At 42.1% G+C, this 20,143-nt stretch overlaps 2 protein-coding genes across 7 annotated transcripts in view; one reads left to right on the forward strand and one right to left on the reverse strand.

The window, feature by feature from the left end:
• The window catches only part of GPR148 (G protein-coupled receptor 148), a 106,636-nt gene extending 93,196 nt beyond the window's left edge, over positions 1 to 13,440 (forward strand). Inside the window, exon 3 of one of the 2 annotated variants that reach the window (XR_014007394.1) lies at positions 13,088 to 13,440. The gene's annotated coding sequence lies outside the window, so the exon portion shown is untranslated. Of the gene's footprint in view, positions 1 to 12,591; positions 12,967 to 13,087 lie in introns of those variants that run through there. The other variant, XR_014007395.1, reaches the window with a different exon arrangement.
• Positions 1 to 20,127, reverse strand: part of KLHL6 (kelch like family member 6) — a 51,248-nt gene extending 31,121 nt beyond the window's left edge. Inside the window, exons 1-9 of one of the 5 annotated variants that reach the window (XM_081191109.1) lie at positions 19,834 to 19,991; positions 18,585 to 18,712; positions 16,394 to 16,822; positions 12,444 to 12,609; positions 7,682 to 8,131; positions 5,499 to 5,736; positions 4,540 to 4,742; positions 3,863 to 4,076; positions 2,019 to 2,720 (exon numbers count right to left, since the gene is read on the reverse strand). In XM_081191109.1, the coding sequence (XP_081047235.1) occupies positions 2,419 to 2,720; positions 3,863 to 4,076; positions 4,540 to 4,742; positions 5,499 to 5,736; positions 7,682 to 8,131; positions 12,444 to 12,609; positions 16,394 to 16,656 (1,836 nt within the window). In that variant the 5' untranslated portion in view covers positions 16,657 to 16,822; positions 18,585 to 18,712; positions 19,834 to 19,991 and the 3' untranslated portion in view covers positions 2,019 to 2,418. Of the gene's footprint in view, positions 1 to 2,018; positions 2,721 to 3,023; positions 3,379 to 3,862; positions 4,077 to 4,539; positions 4,743 to 5,498; positions 5,737 to 7,681; positions 8,132 to 12,443; positions 12,610 to 16,393; positions 16,823 to 18,584; positions 18,713 to 19,833; positions 19,992 to 20,022 lie in introns of those variants that run through there. The other 4 variants (XR_014007392.1, XM_081191110.1, XM_081191108.1 and 1 more) reach the window with 4 other exon arrangements.
• Positions 20,128 to 20,143: the final 16 nt, after the last annotated feature.

Genomic DNA, 20,143 nt, shown 5'->3' on the forward strand with positions numbered 1-20,143 from the left:
TTAAGAGAGAAAGAAAAGGCTGCAGTAATCAAAGGGTGGTTCTACAGAAGAAATTAGTGGGTGTCAAAGAGAAAATAATTACCAGGGTGCATTCCAGGAGAAAATTACTGTGATCTGTGCTGTATTGACCACCCCTCCCCTATTCCCACAATTTCATTTGTCAATCCCTCCATGTCTTCTTTGTCTCTGTCTAATGAGGACTGCATATATTCTGGGCAAGGGGACAACTCACTCCAATATTCTATTCCAGACGTAGCACATGACTGCCCGGTAGGAAACAAAAGTGAGATGGTACTAGATGCAATTCACAGAAGACTGTAATGAATACTAATGGAGGTGGGAGGGATGTCATTTTGACTGTAGCAATTTCCTCCAACTGTAATAGACTTAAAAGGCAAACCATGTTAGCCATTTAAGTACGAGTTAGGATGCAACCAGGTACTGTTTAGTATTGCTTCAAACAAGGCACTTTAATATGGTTCCTGAGTACCAAATACATGTGCTGCATGACTCAATCTGAACTTCACACCTCTGTATTTTTAGCTGCTTGAGAAAGAACCGAGTTCTCCTCCGCTTGCATATATTTTTAAAGTTGTCACAGGGACAAATGTGCTGCTCCCACACCCAGCACAAAAAGCCTTCAGAGAGATCGGTCTGTCTGTCTCTTGCTAAAATTGGAAAGGTTTTTGTGGTGTTGGAGATAAATTCTGTGGTCCTGCGCAGTAGTCATCTTAGAGCATCTCTGCACATCTGCCCTTTACTAAATTTGAAGTCTACTGTAAATGCCACCCAAAAGCCTGCACGACATGTTGTTAAGCATCACATGCTGCCGGAAACAGAAGCTTCACAAATGCACTTGGTATGAGGATCATGGGACGTATATATTGTTATGAGTTTCTGGGTGCCACTGAACCCCTGGATTCAGAAAATGTTAAAATATAAGCCAGGCCCATTTCCTGATGAGGAAATCGCCTGGAAGATGAGCCATTGGGAGAATAAACGGAAGGTGCTGAACCATTAGTAAAGACAAAGAGAGGGGGCTCTGTGTCATACAACAAATGTAAGGGGCCCTTAGTTAAAAGACAAAGGAAGGGTTTGAATTCAAGTCTTTTAGGTTTGGCAGTGGTGTAACCTAGAGGGGAAAAGGTTGTAAAAGTGGCAAGATAGAGAGAGAGTCAGTGCACGATGGTTGATTTCTGTTTGAATCTCTGGTTGTGGCTATAGGAGAAATGACCCTTTTGGGGTGGCAAAGATGTGAACCCCTCCATTGTAGATTCAGGTTGTATATATATAAACCATGTATCATAAAGACACCACAGTCTCCACTGCGCCTCATTCCCAAAAGGAAACAGAAACCCTGGAATCTCGCACCGCTCAGAGATTGGGAGTGGTGTGCAACAATATATAAAAAAGAGCCCCCATGGTGTGTAGGTGCACACACCTCATAGCTCAGTGGTAGTATTTGCTTTGCATGCAGAAGGTCCCAGGTTCAAGCCCCAGCATCTCCAGGTAGGGCTGGGAAGGACTCTTGGCTGAAACCCTGGAGAGCCACTGCCAGTCACTGCAGATAATCCTACGTCTGACTCAGTTTAAGGCAGAGATGTATAATTAGATTATGAGAAATTAATAGCCATGCTTAGCTTATTCTTTAAAATCATAACATACAATTTTCCTGGAAATCATGTTGCAACATCTAGCATTTTTTCCTTATTCAAAGGATTGTTTTGTACCTTTGTTCCTGGAAATTAAAGATTTGTTTAAAAATAGTGTAGCAGCGCCACCTTCTGGGCCACAGATGGAACTTTGGGAAAAGAAATTCTGATTGTACCTGAATGCAAGGAAAGAGTAATCCAAAAGCAATGGATTAAATGAAGTACTTTGTTTTGTTTATAGAAAGAGAAAGGTGAGGAGGAAGAGTTTGGCAAATAAATGGAAGCTTTACATTGCTTATGGCTTATGCCAACAATGACTGCAAATATTCAGGCTGCCTGCAACGTAGCAAAAATGACTTCAGATCAGAGTATTTACTTTATTTACTTAAAACATTTCTATCCCATCTTTCGATGCAAGTAATCAGATATTTTTTAAATAAAATAAAATAGTAATATCCAAAGTGGCACCTACAAAAATATTATTATTAATAATAATAATTGCAACTCACAGAGCTCAGCATTGCTAATTATAGGGGGATCTCATATCGTTGAATGTCTCATTGGCTTACAAATAGCCCGGTCCTTCTGGATATGATGTTAATTTAAGGCACATGCTATACAGCAGGAAACTGAGCAAAAATACATGTTTCTTGAAAAGACTGTGACAGCCTAGTGGTTTCATCCTGATCATCCTATATAAAAACCTGGGGGAATGAGGTATTTTATGACAACTTCTTCTTTCCTTCTCCCGAGTATCCCTGCAATGTCAGACTGAGACTGCTCCAGGCACTACCTTGCGGATGTATGTATAGGACTTCCGGAGAGTGACACTTCCGTGATGGGAGACTCCGCGGGGGAGGACACATTCTTCCGTCAGTTTCTGGGTCTCAGCATCCCAACACAGCACAGTGGCAATGACATCGTTCTTCTCGTCTCGTCCTCCGGTGATGAACAGCTTGTTGTTGCAAGGAGCAATCCCACAACTTGCTCGTTCGTGGCTTAACTGGGTCGCCAGGCACCAGGTGTCTGTGAGGGGGCTGTAAGAATAGACTGCCCTCATAGCTCCACCTGAAGCGGGAAGAGAGCAAAGGATTCCTTCTGGGAAATGTGTTTCTTTTGAAATACATTCTAGGCTTCAGGCCAAAATGTTAAGTACCAGGTTTCCTCAACCCACAAGACAAAGAGAAGACAGGACACTTACAGTGGTACCTCAGGTTAAGAACTTAATTCGTTCCAGAGGTCCATTCTTAACCTGAAACTGTTCTTAATCTGAGGTACCACTTTAGCTAATGGGGCCTCCCGCTGCCACCGCGCAATTTCTGTCCCCATCCTCTTAACCCGAGGTAATATTTCTGGGTTAGCAGAGTCTGTAACCCGAAGTGTCTGTAACCTGAAGCGTCTGTAACCTGAGGTACCACTATATTTCAGAAAGACAGCCAGCCAAAGACTTTACTTCATCAACTAGCCTTCATCAACCGGGTGCCTTCCAGTTGGTTTGGACTACATTTTCCAGAAGCCCATGCTCACTGAGGCTGGTGGGAATTGTAGCCCAAGACATCTGAAAGCCACCAGGCTGGTTGTTCTCATCAATGGGAACTGTGACCACCCCCCCCCACCCCCCATGGCACAGCATATCAGTATGAAACTTCAAAAGGGCACTGGGGATCTTTCATTGCATTTCAGCTTTCCATTGAACTGGAAGCTGTCTCCTCACACTGGGGAGAGTCTACAAAGAAGTATTTTGCCTGCATAGTTTTTTACTGCTACTGTAGCTGTGAAACAATGCACAATTATAAAGAAAGTAAATCTTATTTTTAAACTGACTTCCCCATTTGTTGCCTGATTCTTTGTCAAGTGGGTAGAAAGGGGAAGCCAGTTTACTTTTGGTCAAACAAGATTTTATAGCCTAATTCCTATGCTCTCAACCCACACATGTGGGCGCCCAGAGGGATAAATCACAATTAATATACCCTCTCCTACCAGTCCTGTAACTCTCCAACCATTTGACTTCTCCACCAAAGGTGCATTCTTCCATTGTCTCCCGAGACAGATGGATGCCAACCAGTCAGCCAAAACCATTAAAACCCATCCCACAATTTACACTTCTCTGTGTGCATGCACAACCCATTAAAAAATTTCTCAACATGGAATTCAAAACTATCCCCATTCCTCCAAGTGGTGATTCACAGAGGAACCAGAGCTGTACCTACCCACAACATAGATGTGGTCATGGAAACTGGTGGCATTGACACATTTTGCCTCAACTGGCATGGGTGATTTTAAGCTCCAGTTGTTTGTTGCTGGGTCATAACATTGTGTTTTGTCCGTGGCCAGCTTTCCATTGGGTCCTCCTCCAATCACATAGAGCTTCTTCTTGTAACTGGCGGCCCCAAATGAACTGACGTTGACCATGAGAGGAGCTGCCTACAATAATGCAAAACAACAGAATTGAGGAATGTGCTGAAGATTCATCAGGACTTCATGCTCATGTATATTAATTCTCCTTTTTTTAAAAAAAGTAAAGAGGAGAGAAATGAGTTGGGGGCAAGGGACGACGAGTGTACGACTGACGCAATTAAGATGCCCATGGCATTCAAAGGAACTTACTTCCAGGTAAATGTCTAGAATTGCCACCTTTGTTTTGCATAATGTGCATCCATGTATGATGGTTGATTGGGTAAAAAGAAAACACCATTCTAAATTTATCTTCTGGATAATCTTACATTTGCATTATAGATGCAGGAAATGCAAAAAACAAAAACAAAAAAACCCACACATTTTTGGTGTGAAAACACCATTTGTCTATTAACCAACATCTGAGAGTAGAAAGTCGTTATTCTAGTCTGTTTCCTGTTTCATCAATACCAAAAGCACATCTGTACTTTACCTCTGACCAACAGTTGTGAAAAGAATCATATGTCTCCACACTGTTGATTCTTTGTATGCCGTCGTAACCACCAATGACATACACCTTGCCACCCAATACGGCCATTTTGTGTCTCCATCTTCCAACGTTCAAATATTCAATTTGGATCCATTTGTTGATGGATGAATTATATTTCCAAACTTCATGTTGCGTTTCTTTCCCTCCTGTGATGAATGTAAGATACCCAATTAGAACCAAACTTCCAGAATTTCTTCCTAGATTTTTGATTTCTAAATACATATAGCAATATTCTCCAAGAGCCAGCTCAATTCTTTTTTAAAAAACTGAGGGTAAAACTTCCACAACAAAAGCATTGTAGGATAACAGCAATTTGACTGCAAACTTATAGTTTGGCAACAGTCCGACTCCTGAAAGAACTACAGTGGTGCCCCGCAAGACGAATGCCTTGCAAGACGGAAAACTCGCTAGACGAAAGAGTTTTCCGTTTTGGAGGTGCTTTGCAAAATGAATCTCCTATGGGCTTGCTTCGCAAGACGAAAATGTCTTGCGAGTTCCTGCGGGTTCCCCCCCTTTTTCTAAGCCGCTAAGCCGCTTATCAGCTGATCCAATAAGACGATAAGCCGCTAATAGCGCTAATCCGCTAATCCGTCAATGGGCTTGCTTCGCAAGACAAAAAAACCGCTAGACGAAGAGACTCTCAGAATGGATTCTTTTCGTCTTGCAAGGCACCACTGTATGAACATTGTTACTTAAACCTAATGTTTAATAGTCTCAGGTCACAGAATCATAGAATTGTAAAGTTGGAAGGGATCACAAGGATTATCTAGTCCAACCCCCTGCAATGCAGGAATCTTTTGTCCCATGTGGAGCTAAAACCCAGGACCCTGAGATTAAGAGTCTCGTGCTGTAACTATTTTTCCTCCCTCGTTTATTTCCATGGGCATTATGATCTTCCTTACCCGATATGTAGACTTCATTTTTTAATGTGGCACAAGCAAACTCCACCCATTTTTTATTCTCACACTCGGCTTCTTGTTCCGTGTTGGGCAGTTTTGCCACTTCCAAACGACTGCGCCTCAAAGGATCAAGGCAGGTGACTTCAGCTACAAACTTTTCATCCTTTGTGCAGCCACCTATGATCATGAAGACCTCTGACTGGAATTCGTGCATTCTCGGCTTTGTTCTTTCAGAAATGATCTAAATGAAAGCAAAGGGCTGGAAAGATCTTTATCTTTTAACATTTTAACAAAAGCCCCCCTTCACTCCCAGTAAATAATTCCCCTAGGAACATGCCAAGCTCCAGACACCTTCAAGAGTGTCTACCCACCTTCCGAATGCAAGCTGTGCTCATTTTTTTATATTTTTTAATTAGAAAAACAGTGTACAATAAAACTCATATAACTGCAAGTTACCAAACTCATCCTGATCAGTGTACTGGTGTATACAATATATTGTAGTAAACGTTTCACAGATTATTCCAAAAGATCTAGAAGGCATGATTTTAAGAGTTGCTTGCATGCATTTAATGCATGGTTGTTACCTATTTAAAAATATTCTTCATAAGACACACATGCCTAGCTCTATGAAATTATGTTTAGTCTAACATAAAAAACCCTCCACCTTTTCCCCTAACGACTGAGCAAATTGTGGCCATACAGTTTCAATATTCTTGGATAACACTGACTATTTATACCAGAGATGGAGAAAATGTGACTCTCCAGCATCCACCAACCCTGACAATTGGCCATGTAGGCTGGAGCTGAAGTCCATCAAAGTCTAGAGGGCTGCTCCTGAATTAGACCCATTTCAATCTGGAATCAGGTCGGAATTGCCACTGAAATGGCCTTGATCGCCTCACCTTGTGCTGAGGGAATAACAGGGGAAGTACAACCCTGTTCATTCTCCTGGACCTCTCGATGGCATTCATACTGACAGATGGAAGTTGGTTAACCACCATTTTGATGGCTCTAGTCTTACATGGAAGATCTTTTTCTGAAAGTTATGCTGGGAAACGATTGCTCTGCATCTCGCCTTGCTCTACCTATTCAATTTGTATCTCAACCTTCCTCCCAAAGGAGCCCAGGGTGGCTCCACAGGTCTCCTCATCCTGTCCTCCCTGCTTTATAACTTCTATGTGATACCACTGGAGGGAAGTTATTCAAATATGTGCTGTGAAATGCCATTGATATGCTGATGCCACCCAATTCAATTTCTTCTTTGCTTATGAGGCCGTAGAAGACCTGAACTGGTGACTGAGGTCAGGAACCTGTGGCCCTCCAGAAGTTGTTGGACTTCAGCTCCCATCAGCACTGAACGACGTGGCCAATGGTCAGGGATGATGGAGATTGTAGTCAGAACAACATCTGAAAGGCCACAGGTTCACCACTCCTAGTATAAGTTGTTACTAATACTAGATCAATAAAATTATCAGTATCAGCATAATATAAAACTAGTACTTATTTATTTATTTACTTATATAGTACTATATAAGTACAAAGGGGTGTGAATTTCTCTTTCTTTTTATGCAGACTTCTTTCTTGCTTGAAAGAATATTCAATATATACAGTCCAACTCACACCATAAAGCACCCTGAACTTAACTTTCCATGACAATAGCTTGTGAATCTGCATTACAAACTTTAGCCTTCTTCCTCTTTCCAAATATATACTGATAAGGTGTTCAAAGGGAAAGTATGGCAGCTGTCCAACTCCCATACATTGATACTCATACCCAAAAAATAGTCACAGGTGGGGGAATCTTGTATCACCTCCTCAAAGTCTCGTTTATTAGGGCAAAAGCTTTCATGGACTTCACCAGAGGCAGAAAGAACAGTGTATGTATGTTCATGGTTACGGGGGCAAAAGATGTAAGTAATTGAACCACTCTACTGTATATCTGTTAGTCTTTATGGTGCCACAAATCTATATGTTGTCTTTTCTGGACGAGATTAACATGGTTACCTTCTTGAAAATGTTACCATAGAGATGGATGTTAGTAAGTTAGCATTCCCAAAAGGCAGGATGGCACTGCCACAAGCAGGAACACCACAGAAAGCTCATTGCAGAGTACCTATAGACACTTCAAGCAACTCACTGAATCACTAGTCTGAACTTTTTCTTAATACAATCAACATTTAACTCACCTCGTTCCCTGATAGATGGTACATTCTGGCTTCTTGAAGCAGAGGAAAGACATCAGGGCACTGTCGGATCAGTGGCTCAGCTTCTACAGTCTCTACAAAATACCAAGGGTCCAGAAGGGGTAGTCTGACACCCTCAAGGATGTAAGGAAGGAGAGGAAGTCTTTCTGCTATTTTGTAATGCACCCAGTTTATAACCATTTCAAACACTTGAGCTTCGTCAGTGACACAGAGTTCATCACTCTTGAGCATACTATATAGGACATCCACAGGCAGTTCTAAGAACTCGTCGTAATTCAGTACTTGGGAAAAATTCTGGATAATATACCCCTTGACCTGCTGCTTCAGTTTATCAAGTGAATGAGCATCAGCCAGTCTCAGAATCCCAACACAGTTTTCTGGATGAAGAGCTTCATTGAGAAAATTGGAGCAAGCTTCTACCATTCGCAAAAACTACAAGCAGAAAAGGAAGCACATTAAGTTACTCTGCAGACACGCCCTCCTGCGCTTGTTCGTTTATTTTACTGCTCTTAACAAATCTTAAGAATGTGAGGAAGCAATGTCCCTGATGTAAAATGTGCAAATGCCATGTTTAGTATGCATTGCTGGTGAAGGCAATTTGCCTCTGAATGCCAGTTTCTGGGAACCAAAAGCGGGGAGAGTGCTGTTGCACTCAGCTTGCAGTCTCCCCATAGGCATCTGATTGGTCACTGTGGGAACAGGATGATGGACTCGATGGGCCTTTGGTCTGACCCAGCAAGGGGCTTCTTATGCTTCGCTGAGCTTGATGCTGCTCATCTGTATAATAAACTTTCAAAATGCTGGGATGTGGTAAGTGGGGATTCCAGGGGAGAAAGGAATTCTGTGATGAGTGGGAAGATAAACACTGTCAGGTAATAATAATATAATAATAAATTATATTTATATCCCGCCCTCCCCAGCCGAAGCCGGGCTCAGGGCGGCTAACAACAATAAAACAGTACAACACAAACAACACTCTAAAATCATTCATTATAAAGTTAATTCAAATCAAGCCACTGGCAACCATTGGGGCAGGGCTCCGCGAAGATTGCCGAGGGAGGGAGTCAGGCTGTGCCCTGGCCAAAGGCCTGGTGGAACAGCTCTGTCTTGCAGGCCCTGCGGAAAGATGTCAAGTCCCGCAGGGCCCTGGTCTCTTGTGACAGAGTGTTCCACCAGATTGGAGCCACAGCCGAAAAAGCCCTGGCTCTAGTTGAGGCCAGCCTAACTTCTCTGTGGCCTGGGACCTTCAAGATGTTTTTATTTGAAGACCGTAAGTTTCTCTGTGGGACATACCAGGAGAGGCGGTCCCGTAGGTACGAGGGTCCTAGGCCGTATAGGGCTTTAAAGGTTAAAACCAGCACCTTAAACCTGATCCTGTACTCCACCGGGAGCCAGTGCAGCTGGTATAGCACCGGGTGAATGTGATCTCGCAGCGAAGACCCCGTAAGGATTCTCGCTGCAGCATTCTGCACCCGCTGGAGTTTCTGGGTCAGTCTCAAGGGCAGCCCCACGTAGAGCAAGTTACAATAATCCAGTCTGGAGGTGACCGTCGCGTGGATCACAGTGGCTAGGTCAGGGCGAGAGAGGTAAGCAAAACTGATGTCACAGGGCCTATATGCACAATCATTTGGAGAGTGTAAGAGCCTGTACAAAAGGTGAGGCTCCTGAAGTGTCCAGACACCATCTTGACAAGACACCATCCCCAAACTCAGCCCTCCAGCTGTTTTGGGACTACAACTCCCATCATCCCTGACCACTGGCCCTGTTAGCTAGGGATGGTGGGAGTTGTAGTCCCAAAACAGCTGGAGGGCCGAGTTTGGGGATGCCCGATCTTGACTGTGAGTCCTGGAAGACTTGCTCCCTGCATTGCTGGCCGTATTGTTTAGGGAGGTTTTTTTGTATCTTTATTTTTAGATCTTATTATGATTTATATGCAGATTGTTCCATTTGGTTCTGTACTTTTTGATGTGCTTATTTCTTGTTGGCTGTAGTCTAAACCACTGAGCCTAGGGCTTGCTGATTGGAAGGTCAGTGGTTCGAATCCCCGCAATGGGGTGAGCTCCCGTTGCTCGGTCCCTGCTCCTGCCAACCTAGCAGTTCGAAAGCACCTCAAAGTGCAAGTAGATAAATAGGTACTGCTCCAGCAGGAAGGTAAACGACCAGAAGCGGCTTAGTCATGCTGGCCACATGACCTGGAAGCTGTACGCTGGCTCCCTCGGCCAGTAAAGCAAGATGAGCGCCGCCAATCCCAGAGTCGGCCACGACTGGACCTAACCTTTATGTTTGTAATTTAAGTAAATATTTTTATGTTGTAAGCTGCCTTGAGCATGGTTTTAGCATGGAAAGGCAGCATACACATAAAATGATGATGGTGGTATAAGAGGTTTTCGCCTCAACATACCATGCACATGGTCTGGATCAAATGTTGAAAGAGGGTGAAGGGAAGATCAGATTGACTGGGTGGGAATGGGTTTGAGAGATTACTAGTTCTAATTGCACCCATCTCAGACTTCAGTTTACTGTGAATTTGTTTTCATTGTTACTCAGGAAAGAATGCTGCCTTTGGTTAACCCTGGATAACAAAGGAAACATGGGCCCTGGATAGTACACCTGGAACTCCCTTGAATCTTGCACCGCTCAGAGATTGGGAGTGGCATAGAATCATAGAATCATAGAATCATAGAGTTGGAAGAGACCACAAGGGCCATCGAGTCCAACCCCCTGCCAAGCAGGAAACACAATCAGAGCACTCCTGACATATGGTTGTCAAGCCTCTGCTTAAAGACCTCCAAAGAAGGAGACTCCACCACACTCCTTGGCATGTAACACTATACATACCAAAATCCCAGCTAAAATCTCAAGGAAAGGCTAAGCACTCAGGGTGCTTCCAGATATCAATAGTTCAGCAGTTTTCTCCATAACTTTTTAAATAATATGCACCTAACCTTAGAGCTGATGGAGTACAAAGTAGTGCATGACTTTTTTTTTTTAAAAAAAAAGTAGCTAAAAGGAAAAGAGGGAAGTGAAAAATCTGAAATACCATTTTTAATGGTGATGGTGTATTTTAAAGAAGTGTTTACAGCAGTTTTGTGCTGAGAGCCATGTCCTGTTGACACATTTAGGCTACTTATCATAACAGACCTGGCCTATAAACCACTGGTTCCTGTTTTTTAAAGATACATGTGGGCAAACATTTAAAGAAACGAAGCTCTCAAATAAAAATTAGATGTACTTATTCCATTTAATAAACTTCCCCTCTGTATCATATTTACAGCCAGCTTTATCTGCCACACATGGAGTGGAGCCAGGCAGGGCTGGAACTACAAGTTAATGGGACAAAAACTGGAAGGAATGCTGGTCCATTTAAAAATAATTCACGTGCTTCAGCACTTTTTATTATTGTTGTGATCAAGCTGAAAAATTAAAAAGCTTGCTTGATACTTTGAGCTATTTTAGGTAGTCCTCATTATGCCAGTCCCATTAAAGTGGGGTAGGTGTAAAGGTGTAAACGGACCCCTGACCATTAGGTCCAGTCGTGACTGACTCTGGGGTTGCGGTGCTCATCTCGCTTTATTGACCAAGGGAGCCGGCGTACAGCTTCCGGGTAATGTGGCCAGCATGACTAAGCCGCTTCTGGTGAACCAGAGCAGTGCACGGAAACGCCGTTTACCTTCCCGCCAGAGCGGTACCTAGTTATCTACTTGCACTTTGACATGCTTTTGAACTGCTAGGTTGGCAGGAGCAGGGACCGAGCAATGGGAGCTCACCCCGTCGCGGGGATTCGAACCGCCGACCTTCTGATAGGCAAGTCCTAGGCTCTGTGGTTTAACCCACAGCGCCACCTGCGTCCCAGGGTAGGTGTAGGGATGAGCAAATTGGTCCATTATGGTTTCTGCTGCCTCTCATTGTGGAGGCAGAACACAGCCATCATGGTCAGTTAAGGGTAGGAGCAGCATTATCAAAGTAGCAGAACCAGGGATGGACACAAGGACAGCACTCCAGTCTGTCCTGTCATAGGCAAGCAGGCAGCCTTCCTCACAACTTTGGGGGTGGGGGGTGGAGTTGGGTACACTTTCCATTATTTAGTTTGGAATAGAGTAGTTGCTTTGGAAGACGATAATCCAACTGGCGAACAGCCTTTACCAAAGGTGTCATGGGCTCTTAAGATACTCAAACTCAGGACGAAAGGGAGAAACGTGCTAAGGGAAAGGCACGCTTGGCAAACCCTCACCATGATCAACTCCTGTCCGGAAACCAATGTCCCCATTGTGGAAGGATGTGTGGATCCAGAATTGGCCTCCATGGTCACTTACAGACTCACTGTTAAAACCGTGTTTATGGAAGACAATCTTACTTGGCTACAAGTGATTGCCAAAGAAGAAGAAGGAGCTGGGTAAGGCAGGCAGGCAGAGCCAGCCCTTAAACAGCAAAAACCAGTTTAAGGCTGCAGTGCTTTGCACACTTAATTGGGAATTGATCTTGGACTTACTTCTGAGTAAGCACGTTTTGATTCACACAGCACGCCTTGCTTGTGAACTTAGGCTGAACATTAGATCTAGTCATTAAATAGAGCAGCCAATGAAATCCCAAAGCAAAATATTGTTTCATGGTAAAATTCAAGTTGCCCGAAGACTAATCCAACAGCTGTCAATTAGCCATTTTCACACTAAACAATGAGCTAAAACTAGTACTCACATGAATTTGGTATGGTTTCTATGTGCTGTAAATATTTTACTTCACTAACCTGAAAAAGACTAGCGGCTTCCAGGACTTTCTGGACATTTTCCTTAGTGATCAGCACTTTGCTTGTGTAAGTGTAATCCAAAAGAATCTGCATTGTTTCAGCATCAACTCCCTTAATTACAATTTTTTCTTCATACTTTTCTTTCAAGTCATTGCAAAACATTGCCCTGAAGGGGAAAATACGTAATTTCTTGGAAGACCAGTCATTCTGAAATACACTCTGGAAACAAACATACTAATACTCCCCCAAACACTTCATATGTAATTTATTTTAAAGTATGTTTATGCTATTTTTCTATTGAAAGTTGCTAACAATATATATCAGATCAGAGCAATAATAAAAAATGTAACTACAAAACCATAAGAGCAATCCTTTAAAACCACCGAACTGATCTATAAAACATGGCAAGCTCAGTACACACTAAAGTACATCTTATACGGTAAGTCTGAACGTTATTATTAAAAGATTCTTGTTTTTAACACATGCTATTAATTTGTTTTTGATATTGTTTGTATACATACTGCATTGGGCTATAGTGTCTTATTATAATTCAGATTTGAAAAATTAAAATAAATAAATAAAATGTTGTATCTAATCAGCTAATGAGTATGGAATAAATGTGGTTTTATTCCAAAAGCCAAAAGCCAAGCAGAGGTGGAACTGTGTGGATCTCATGCTGGTGCCAGGACAAAGAAGAACCTCTTCTCAGTGCTCATCTGTCATACTTCAGATGGCAAGAAGACATAAATCAGAGTCTCACATATTGACCAGAGGAAAATTCACATGGGATGGCACAGTTCTCCTTCTAAGCCATTGGGGTTGTAAACATCAATACTTTGAATTGACACCAGGAACAAATTTGTAATCAATAAATATGGCATGATGCTGGAATAGATTATCTTTCCTTTGAGCCTCCATTAACACCTTGGCAGCTGTATTTTGTTTCTGATGAAGTTTCAGAGACAGCCCCATATAGAGCATGTTATAAGAGGGACAGGTAGCCTGTGGCCCTCCAGATGTTGCTGAACCCTCTCTGAGAGATGAGTGGCTAATAAATGTTTTAAAATAAGTACAAGCACCAATACCGCTCCACAGCCTCCCTAGGATCAAAAGATGGAAATGAAAGGCAGAGCAGCTGGGTATCTTCAGCATATTGATGACACCTCAACTGAAATGTATGGAGGACGTCATCCAGTGGTTTCATGGGGATGTTAAACAGCACAAGGGACCAGATGAACCCATTCAGTACCCAATAAGCCAGGCTTCCTCAAACTCAGCCCGCCAGATGTTTTTGGCCTACAGCTCCCGTGATCCCTAGCTAGCAGGATCAGCGGTCAGGGATGTGGGAACTGTAGTCTCAAAACATATGGAGGGCCGAGTTTGAAGAAGCCCGCCATAAGCCATTGTTCAGGGTGGAGCAGCAGTTTCTCAGAATGTCCTCCTAGGAAGTCTTTCAGAAAGATGAGAATTTGAACCACAATATAGTCAGATAGTTCAGAAGGGTACCAGAGTAAATGGTATTGAAAACCACTGAGAGGACAAATCAATGGGAATACACTCCCTTGTCTATCTCATCACAGTGAACAAGGGAATGTCTATCCCAAATCTGAGATGGAAGCCAGTTTGAAAAGGATCTAAATGATCGGTCTCATCAAGAAATAATTGAGCCACCACATCTTGCCCTGATATAGCCTTACAATAACTTTGTATGGTATATTATTATTATTATTATTATTATTATTATTATTATTATTATTATTATTATTGTACTCCTCCTCCTAATACAGATAAGAGCTAAGGGTGAGGAACAGTGGCTTGTCTGGGGCTACCCAGTGAAGTTCAAGGCTGAGCTGAGATTTCAGTTGGAAACCTCCCAGTTTCTAATGTATGTTCTTAATCACTCTGCTACACTAGGTATACATATCTGTGTTTCAGCATTTCAGAATCCTGGAGTTACTGTCACTCTCTTGACATTTGTTTTCTCACATCTAACACTCAAATATTGCTGTATCGAATAATTGTGTGTTTCAAGGACCTCTTGGTCAATTGTCTGATTGGAATTGTTTTTTTCAGCGTAACTTGTTGGTTTACAGCAGGGTATATTAATCTTGCTTCCCTTCTTTGAAGATAGAAACATTTGGGCTTTTTCAAGGCTAAGCAGTCAGAAAGGAGCCCAGATAAACTTCACACAGGCAACCCCTTTTCTGCATAAAGCTGAACCAAAGCTATTGTGCCTAGTTCTCAAGGTGGGGGGTTGTTCTAAGCATGGCGGAGAAATATTAAAGTCACGTTTCATCAAAACAACATGTACATGTTTTTGGCTTAGTAAGTCATCAGAAGTCCTCTCTCCCCAAAGATAAAAGGTTGTGCCAATCACATGGGATGGTCCATGGAATTATCTGGTGGAGAACGTTATGTGGTTTTCGAAATATCTGATGTAAATATGTATTCTTATGGAATCGTTAACTATGAGTAGCTGAATGGCAAATACTCACCTGTCAGAAGACCAGTATAGATAGCTACACCATTGTAAGATTAATTTACAGACTGAGCCTATCCACATTCACTTGAAACTCTTGCTGAATTAAATGATACTCCTCCCAAGCATGCACAGGATTGGAAGCTTAGTCATTTAATATTTCTGAGTATCGCTTCACCCCTTCCCCACAAACAGTAACCAAAAATGAGACATTAAAATGAGACTAGTAGATTTGAATTATGGTTGTAAGACACCTCATATCCAAGATACCAGAAGCATTCTCTTATCCCAAAAGAAAGGCAAGATCTTGTGTCAAAATAATTTTGTTAGTTTTCTGTGACTGTGCAAGGGATAGTTTTCTGTGAATTGATAAAGTGGATAAAAGTGGATAAAGTCCTGCGTTAGCTACTTTAAAAAATGCATTATGATGAGTAGAAATACAGAGGCCAGCAATAAGTGCCTAAAATGGCCCCAATTACATTTGGAATTAAATACGCCAAACATTCCCCCCTTCTGTTCTACCAGCTAGTATAAATTTCACACCTTGACCTGACTGAGTAACTTTTGGCACCAGAAGTTAATAATGTTTCTTTTACCATTAAAAAATATAATAAAATCTATCCCCATGTCACAATAATTCTCACTGACAGGGATTGATAAAAAAAATTCTTTTATTTTCCAGTGTAATTAGTAACATGATAGTGGAGTATTTTGTTTCTCACTATTCATTCGGCATATTTTCTCACAGTTTCCAGAAGGAACACCATTTCCTAGCATACGCTACAGAAGGTGACCCTGCTGGATTTCAGTGTCTTCCTTCCATGTGTTTTTCCCATTTCTCAAATTACTTTCTTAATTTTAGAACTCCAAGAAAAATAGGAAGCACACTCCTTTCCCCTCATTGATTGCTTTTGCCATATGTCGCCCTCCTCATGGAAACAGGTTTTTTGGGGAAAGGATCATTTACCTTCCACACATTCAACTGCATTAATGATAACATAAAAAGGTAAAGGTAAAGGGACCCCTGACCACTAGGTCCAGTCGTGACCTACTACCTAAAACACCCAGGAGCCTGTGGAACAACGCTTTTTAAGGGGCAGCTGTTGAATTAATATTTTATTTTTTTTATTACCAATACAATTACGTATCTGGACATAGATGGGATTGGTTATGGAGGGGGAAACGGGGAACTGTAATCGATTGCATGTCTGTTCCTATATTCAAAATTTTTCTATCCCACATACCTAGCATTCTCAGTTAATATTCTGGATGCTGTAATTATCACCCTTCTTCTGACATGCCACCAAATATAGACATTTTGGAAGCTCATAGACTGTTGGGGTAGGTTTCAAATCAAGTGCTCGGGAAATGTCAATTTCCCATCTTGCCTGCTTAACTATTTCTGGTTGCAATTGAACATCCAAATGAGAGGAGAGGGGGGGAAATACTTAATTTTAAATATCTCCCTTACCTAAAGTAATTGCTTGCCGCTGCTAGAACCACTCGGTGGCATGAGAATTTCATGTTGCCCACACACAGGGTAACGTCTGTGAGAGAGTTTTCCAGTCGGAGGTTCTCCAAGCCGTTCTGCAGCACCATGGATAGGCCTGTGTCATCAAACTTAACCCTTTCACTGATGGAGACCTCCACAAGCTCTCCCATGTTCCTGGAGCACTCATTTTCCAAAGGCAACGGAGATTCCTCCTCCAAGTTCTTCTTCACTATGTCTCCCATGTTTCGATCAGCAGCAGCACATCATGCCATTGATACTTCAATCTAAGATGGTTCCTGAGCTTCAGACAAGTCATGCTGCAGAAGCAAGACGGATTTCCTGTTTGGGCCTCCCCACTTATCTACAGCTGTCACACATGCATAACAGGAAGCCTTGCACTTTCTCATCCTGTTAACACAAACAAAGTCAGTGGGGTTGTGTTGTTATTTTTTAATTCCACACATTTCCAAGCAGTTTTACTATACCTAAAGAAGACTTTAAGGTGCCTTTGAATATGGGATTATAACGCATGCCAAAGACCTCTAAAACTGTTCTGAAATCAGCATTCTGCTGCATAACATATATGTATATATCCATCCAGATATACTTGATGAGCATGATGGGAGACTTATGGGGTTATAATTTTAACAACCAGCATTTTGAAAGAATGCCTAGAGTAAAAATAAGCTTTACATGCATGCATTTATGTATTGTGTGGTAACAACTGACAATTGAATTTTAAAATTCCCTGGATTTTAACAGGGAGAAATGTAAAGTATTGCACTTGGGCAAAAAAAATGAGAGGCACAAATACAACATGGGTGACACCTGGCTTGAGAGCAGTACATGTGAAAAGGATCTAGGAGTCTTGGTTGACCACAAACTTGACATGAGCCAACAGTGTGACGCGGCAGCTAAAAAAGCCAATGCAATTCTGGGCTGCATCAATAGGAGTATAGCATCTAGATCAAGGGAAGTAATAGTGCCACTGTATTCTGCTCTGGTCAGACCACACCTGGAGTACTGTGTCCAGTTCTGGGCACCACAATTCAAGAAGGACACTGACAAACTGGAACGTGTCCAGAGGAGGGCAACCAAAATGGTCCAAGGCCTGGAAACGATGCCTTATGAGGAACGGCTAAGGGAGCTGGGCATGTTTAGCCTGGAGAAGAGGAGGTTAAGGGGTGATATGATAGCCATGTTCAAATATATAAAAGGATGTCACATAGAGGAGGGAGAAAGGTTGTTTTCTGCTGCTCCAGAGAAGCGGACACGGAGCAATGGATCCAAACTACAAGAAAGAAGATTCCACCTAAACATTAGGAAGAACTTCCTGACAGTAAGAGCTGTTCGACAGTGGAATTTGCTGCCAAGGAGTGTGGTGGAGTCTCCTACTTTGGAGGTCTTTAAGCAGAGGCTTGACAACCATATGTCAGGAGTGCTCTGATGGTGTTTCCTGCTTGGCAGGGGGTTGGACTCGATGGCCCTTGTGGTCTCTTCCAACTCTATGATTCTATGATTGTCTTGGCTTTGAGAGGTATTACTCGCCAGTTTGGAAGTATCAACAATATTGTTTTCTAGCTGCCTGCACTGACTATCTCTGTATCTGCACTTTATATATATATTTTTTATACACTATACACAGCTCAATGAGGAATTCCGTACAGGGATGGCCTGAATGAACCAAAGCTATGTTTGCCATTTTGGATAGCACTTAAAAAATAAATTTTAAAAGCTCCCAAATAACAACCTCCCTCTCATAAGTTAATGCTAAGATACATGGTATTATTAGTTAATTAAAATGCAATTTCTATGGATGCAGAGTTTCCCAAATATGACGCAACCGTGTTCTTAATGCAAAATGTGAGCAGTTATTACAACAAGCATACAATTTCACCTGACCACTTTCTAATAATAATAATAATAATAATAATAATAATAATAATAATAATAATATACCCCATCCATCTGGGCTAGGTCTTTAGAAGCATGACATGGATCAGATGCCAGCCATATCACAGACAGCATAATGGCAAGCATTATATGCATTATATTGATTAGCAGCAGCAGGAAAAAACAGATCTGCTAAACTCTGTGCTGGAGTGACTCCAACGGCTGAGTCACCTTTATGATGTCTTGGGAATGGAGGCTTCTGTGAGATAACACTTACTCTCTTCACTCTGGCCTTACAGTCTACTGCAGTTTATCACATAGATTCTCAGAATTGCATAGAAAGTTTCCATGCTTCAGTCTGACATCCAGGAATAGTTGGCACAGGTGTAGAAACTTTCCACATGACTGGAAGGATCAACATGATAAACAATGTTAACTTGCAGCCACCATGAATACAGTACAGTCACCATGCAGTAGTCTCTTGTCATAGGGAGAAAGCTGCCCTTGATTATATTTCAAGAGACTTAATCCATATGCTTCTTTTGTTTCCATTTTTAAAATTATATTTACCCTAGATCCCACCAACGCTTTGTCCCTTGTATTTCACTTGCTGTTTTAGGAGTAACTTTAGATGGCATTTTGTCACAGGACTATCAAGCCACACCTTTGGTAAACAGGACTGACAAAGGTCCCCTCCAAACTGTCAATATTTTGTGGGAAGGGCTGAAGCGCATACCAAAAAATTAGGTTTGTGCAATTAAAATGTGCAACAAAGCCACTTTGTGGTTAGGAAAGTGGCAGGGAAGTACATGCATGGAATGAATGAATGTTTAACAGGAAAACACATAGACAACCCACAAGCAAATCAGGATGAATGTTCATTGCCGTATACCCTCCCCACCAACAAATCAGAACAAAGCATTAATAAAGATTGAGCATAGTCTAACCTCCGCATAAGCTTTTATGCAGGCAAATAAGAATAAATGCTCTCTAAACAAGTCATCTGGAGGAGCCACTCTTATTAGTAGCACTGGCTATAAAATTCTCCATAATTCAAATGGACCACACACACACACACACACACACACACACACACACACACACACAAAGGTTAATTTGTGATATAAACTACCACCTTGACTAGTAACAACTGCCACAATTTGGTATTGCCTATATGAATCAATTGGGCAAGTTTTTCTGGAAATGTTGAATAATGAATCCTGGAAACTGTCATTTACCCCTCACAGAGCTATAATTCCCAGCACCCTTAGCAAACTACAGTCCCTGGGATTCTTTGGAGTAATTCATGTGCTTTAAATGTATGGTGCATAACACAGGCTCTGTCTCCTGGACCATTTGTTCATATTCTTCTCTTTCACATTTTTTCTTTTGAAAGACTAAGTGTTACAGCCTGGTTCCATCCTAGCTAACTGCTTCAGGGTGCAGGGTTATTCATACATTTGTTTACCCCCTTTCTGCCATGGCATGTCAGGCAGTTTACCATTTTATTTGCATTTCTTGCCTACCTTTCCTTCAAGGCTCTCAGTGGGGTGTACATGGTTCTCCTTATTTTATCCTCACAACAACCTTGCGAGACAGATTAGGCTGAGACAGTGACTAAGGCCACCCAAGTGAGCTTCATGGATGACTGGGAATTTGAACCCTGGTCTCCCAGCTAAGCAGTCTAAAACAAATTCACAAGAGCAAATGCAGACCTAGCACTGAAGGCAAGAGGAAGAAAGTGCTCAGCTCTGCCCCTCTGGTGCAACGCGGCATTGCATCGCAAACCGTGAACTACATCTCCCAAGAACGTTTGCAGCCGGCCCGCCTCTCATT

Source organism: Podarcis bocagei (assembly GCF_964188305.1).
Source record: "Podarcis bocagei genome assembly, chromosome: 4".
NCBI classification, from domain to species: domain Eukaryota; kingdom Metazoa; phylum Chordata; class Lepidosauria; order Squamata; family Lacertidae; genus Podarcis; species Podarcis bocagei.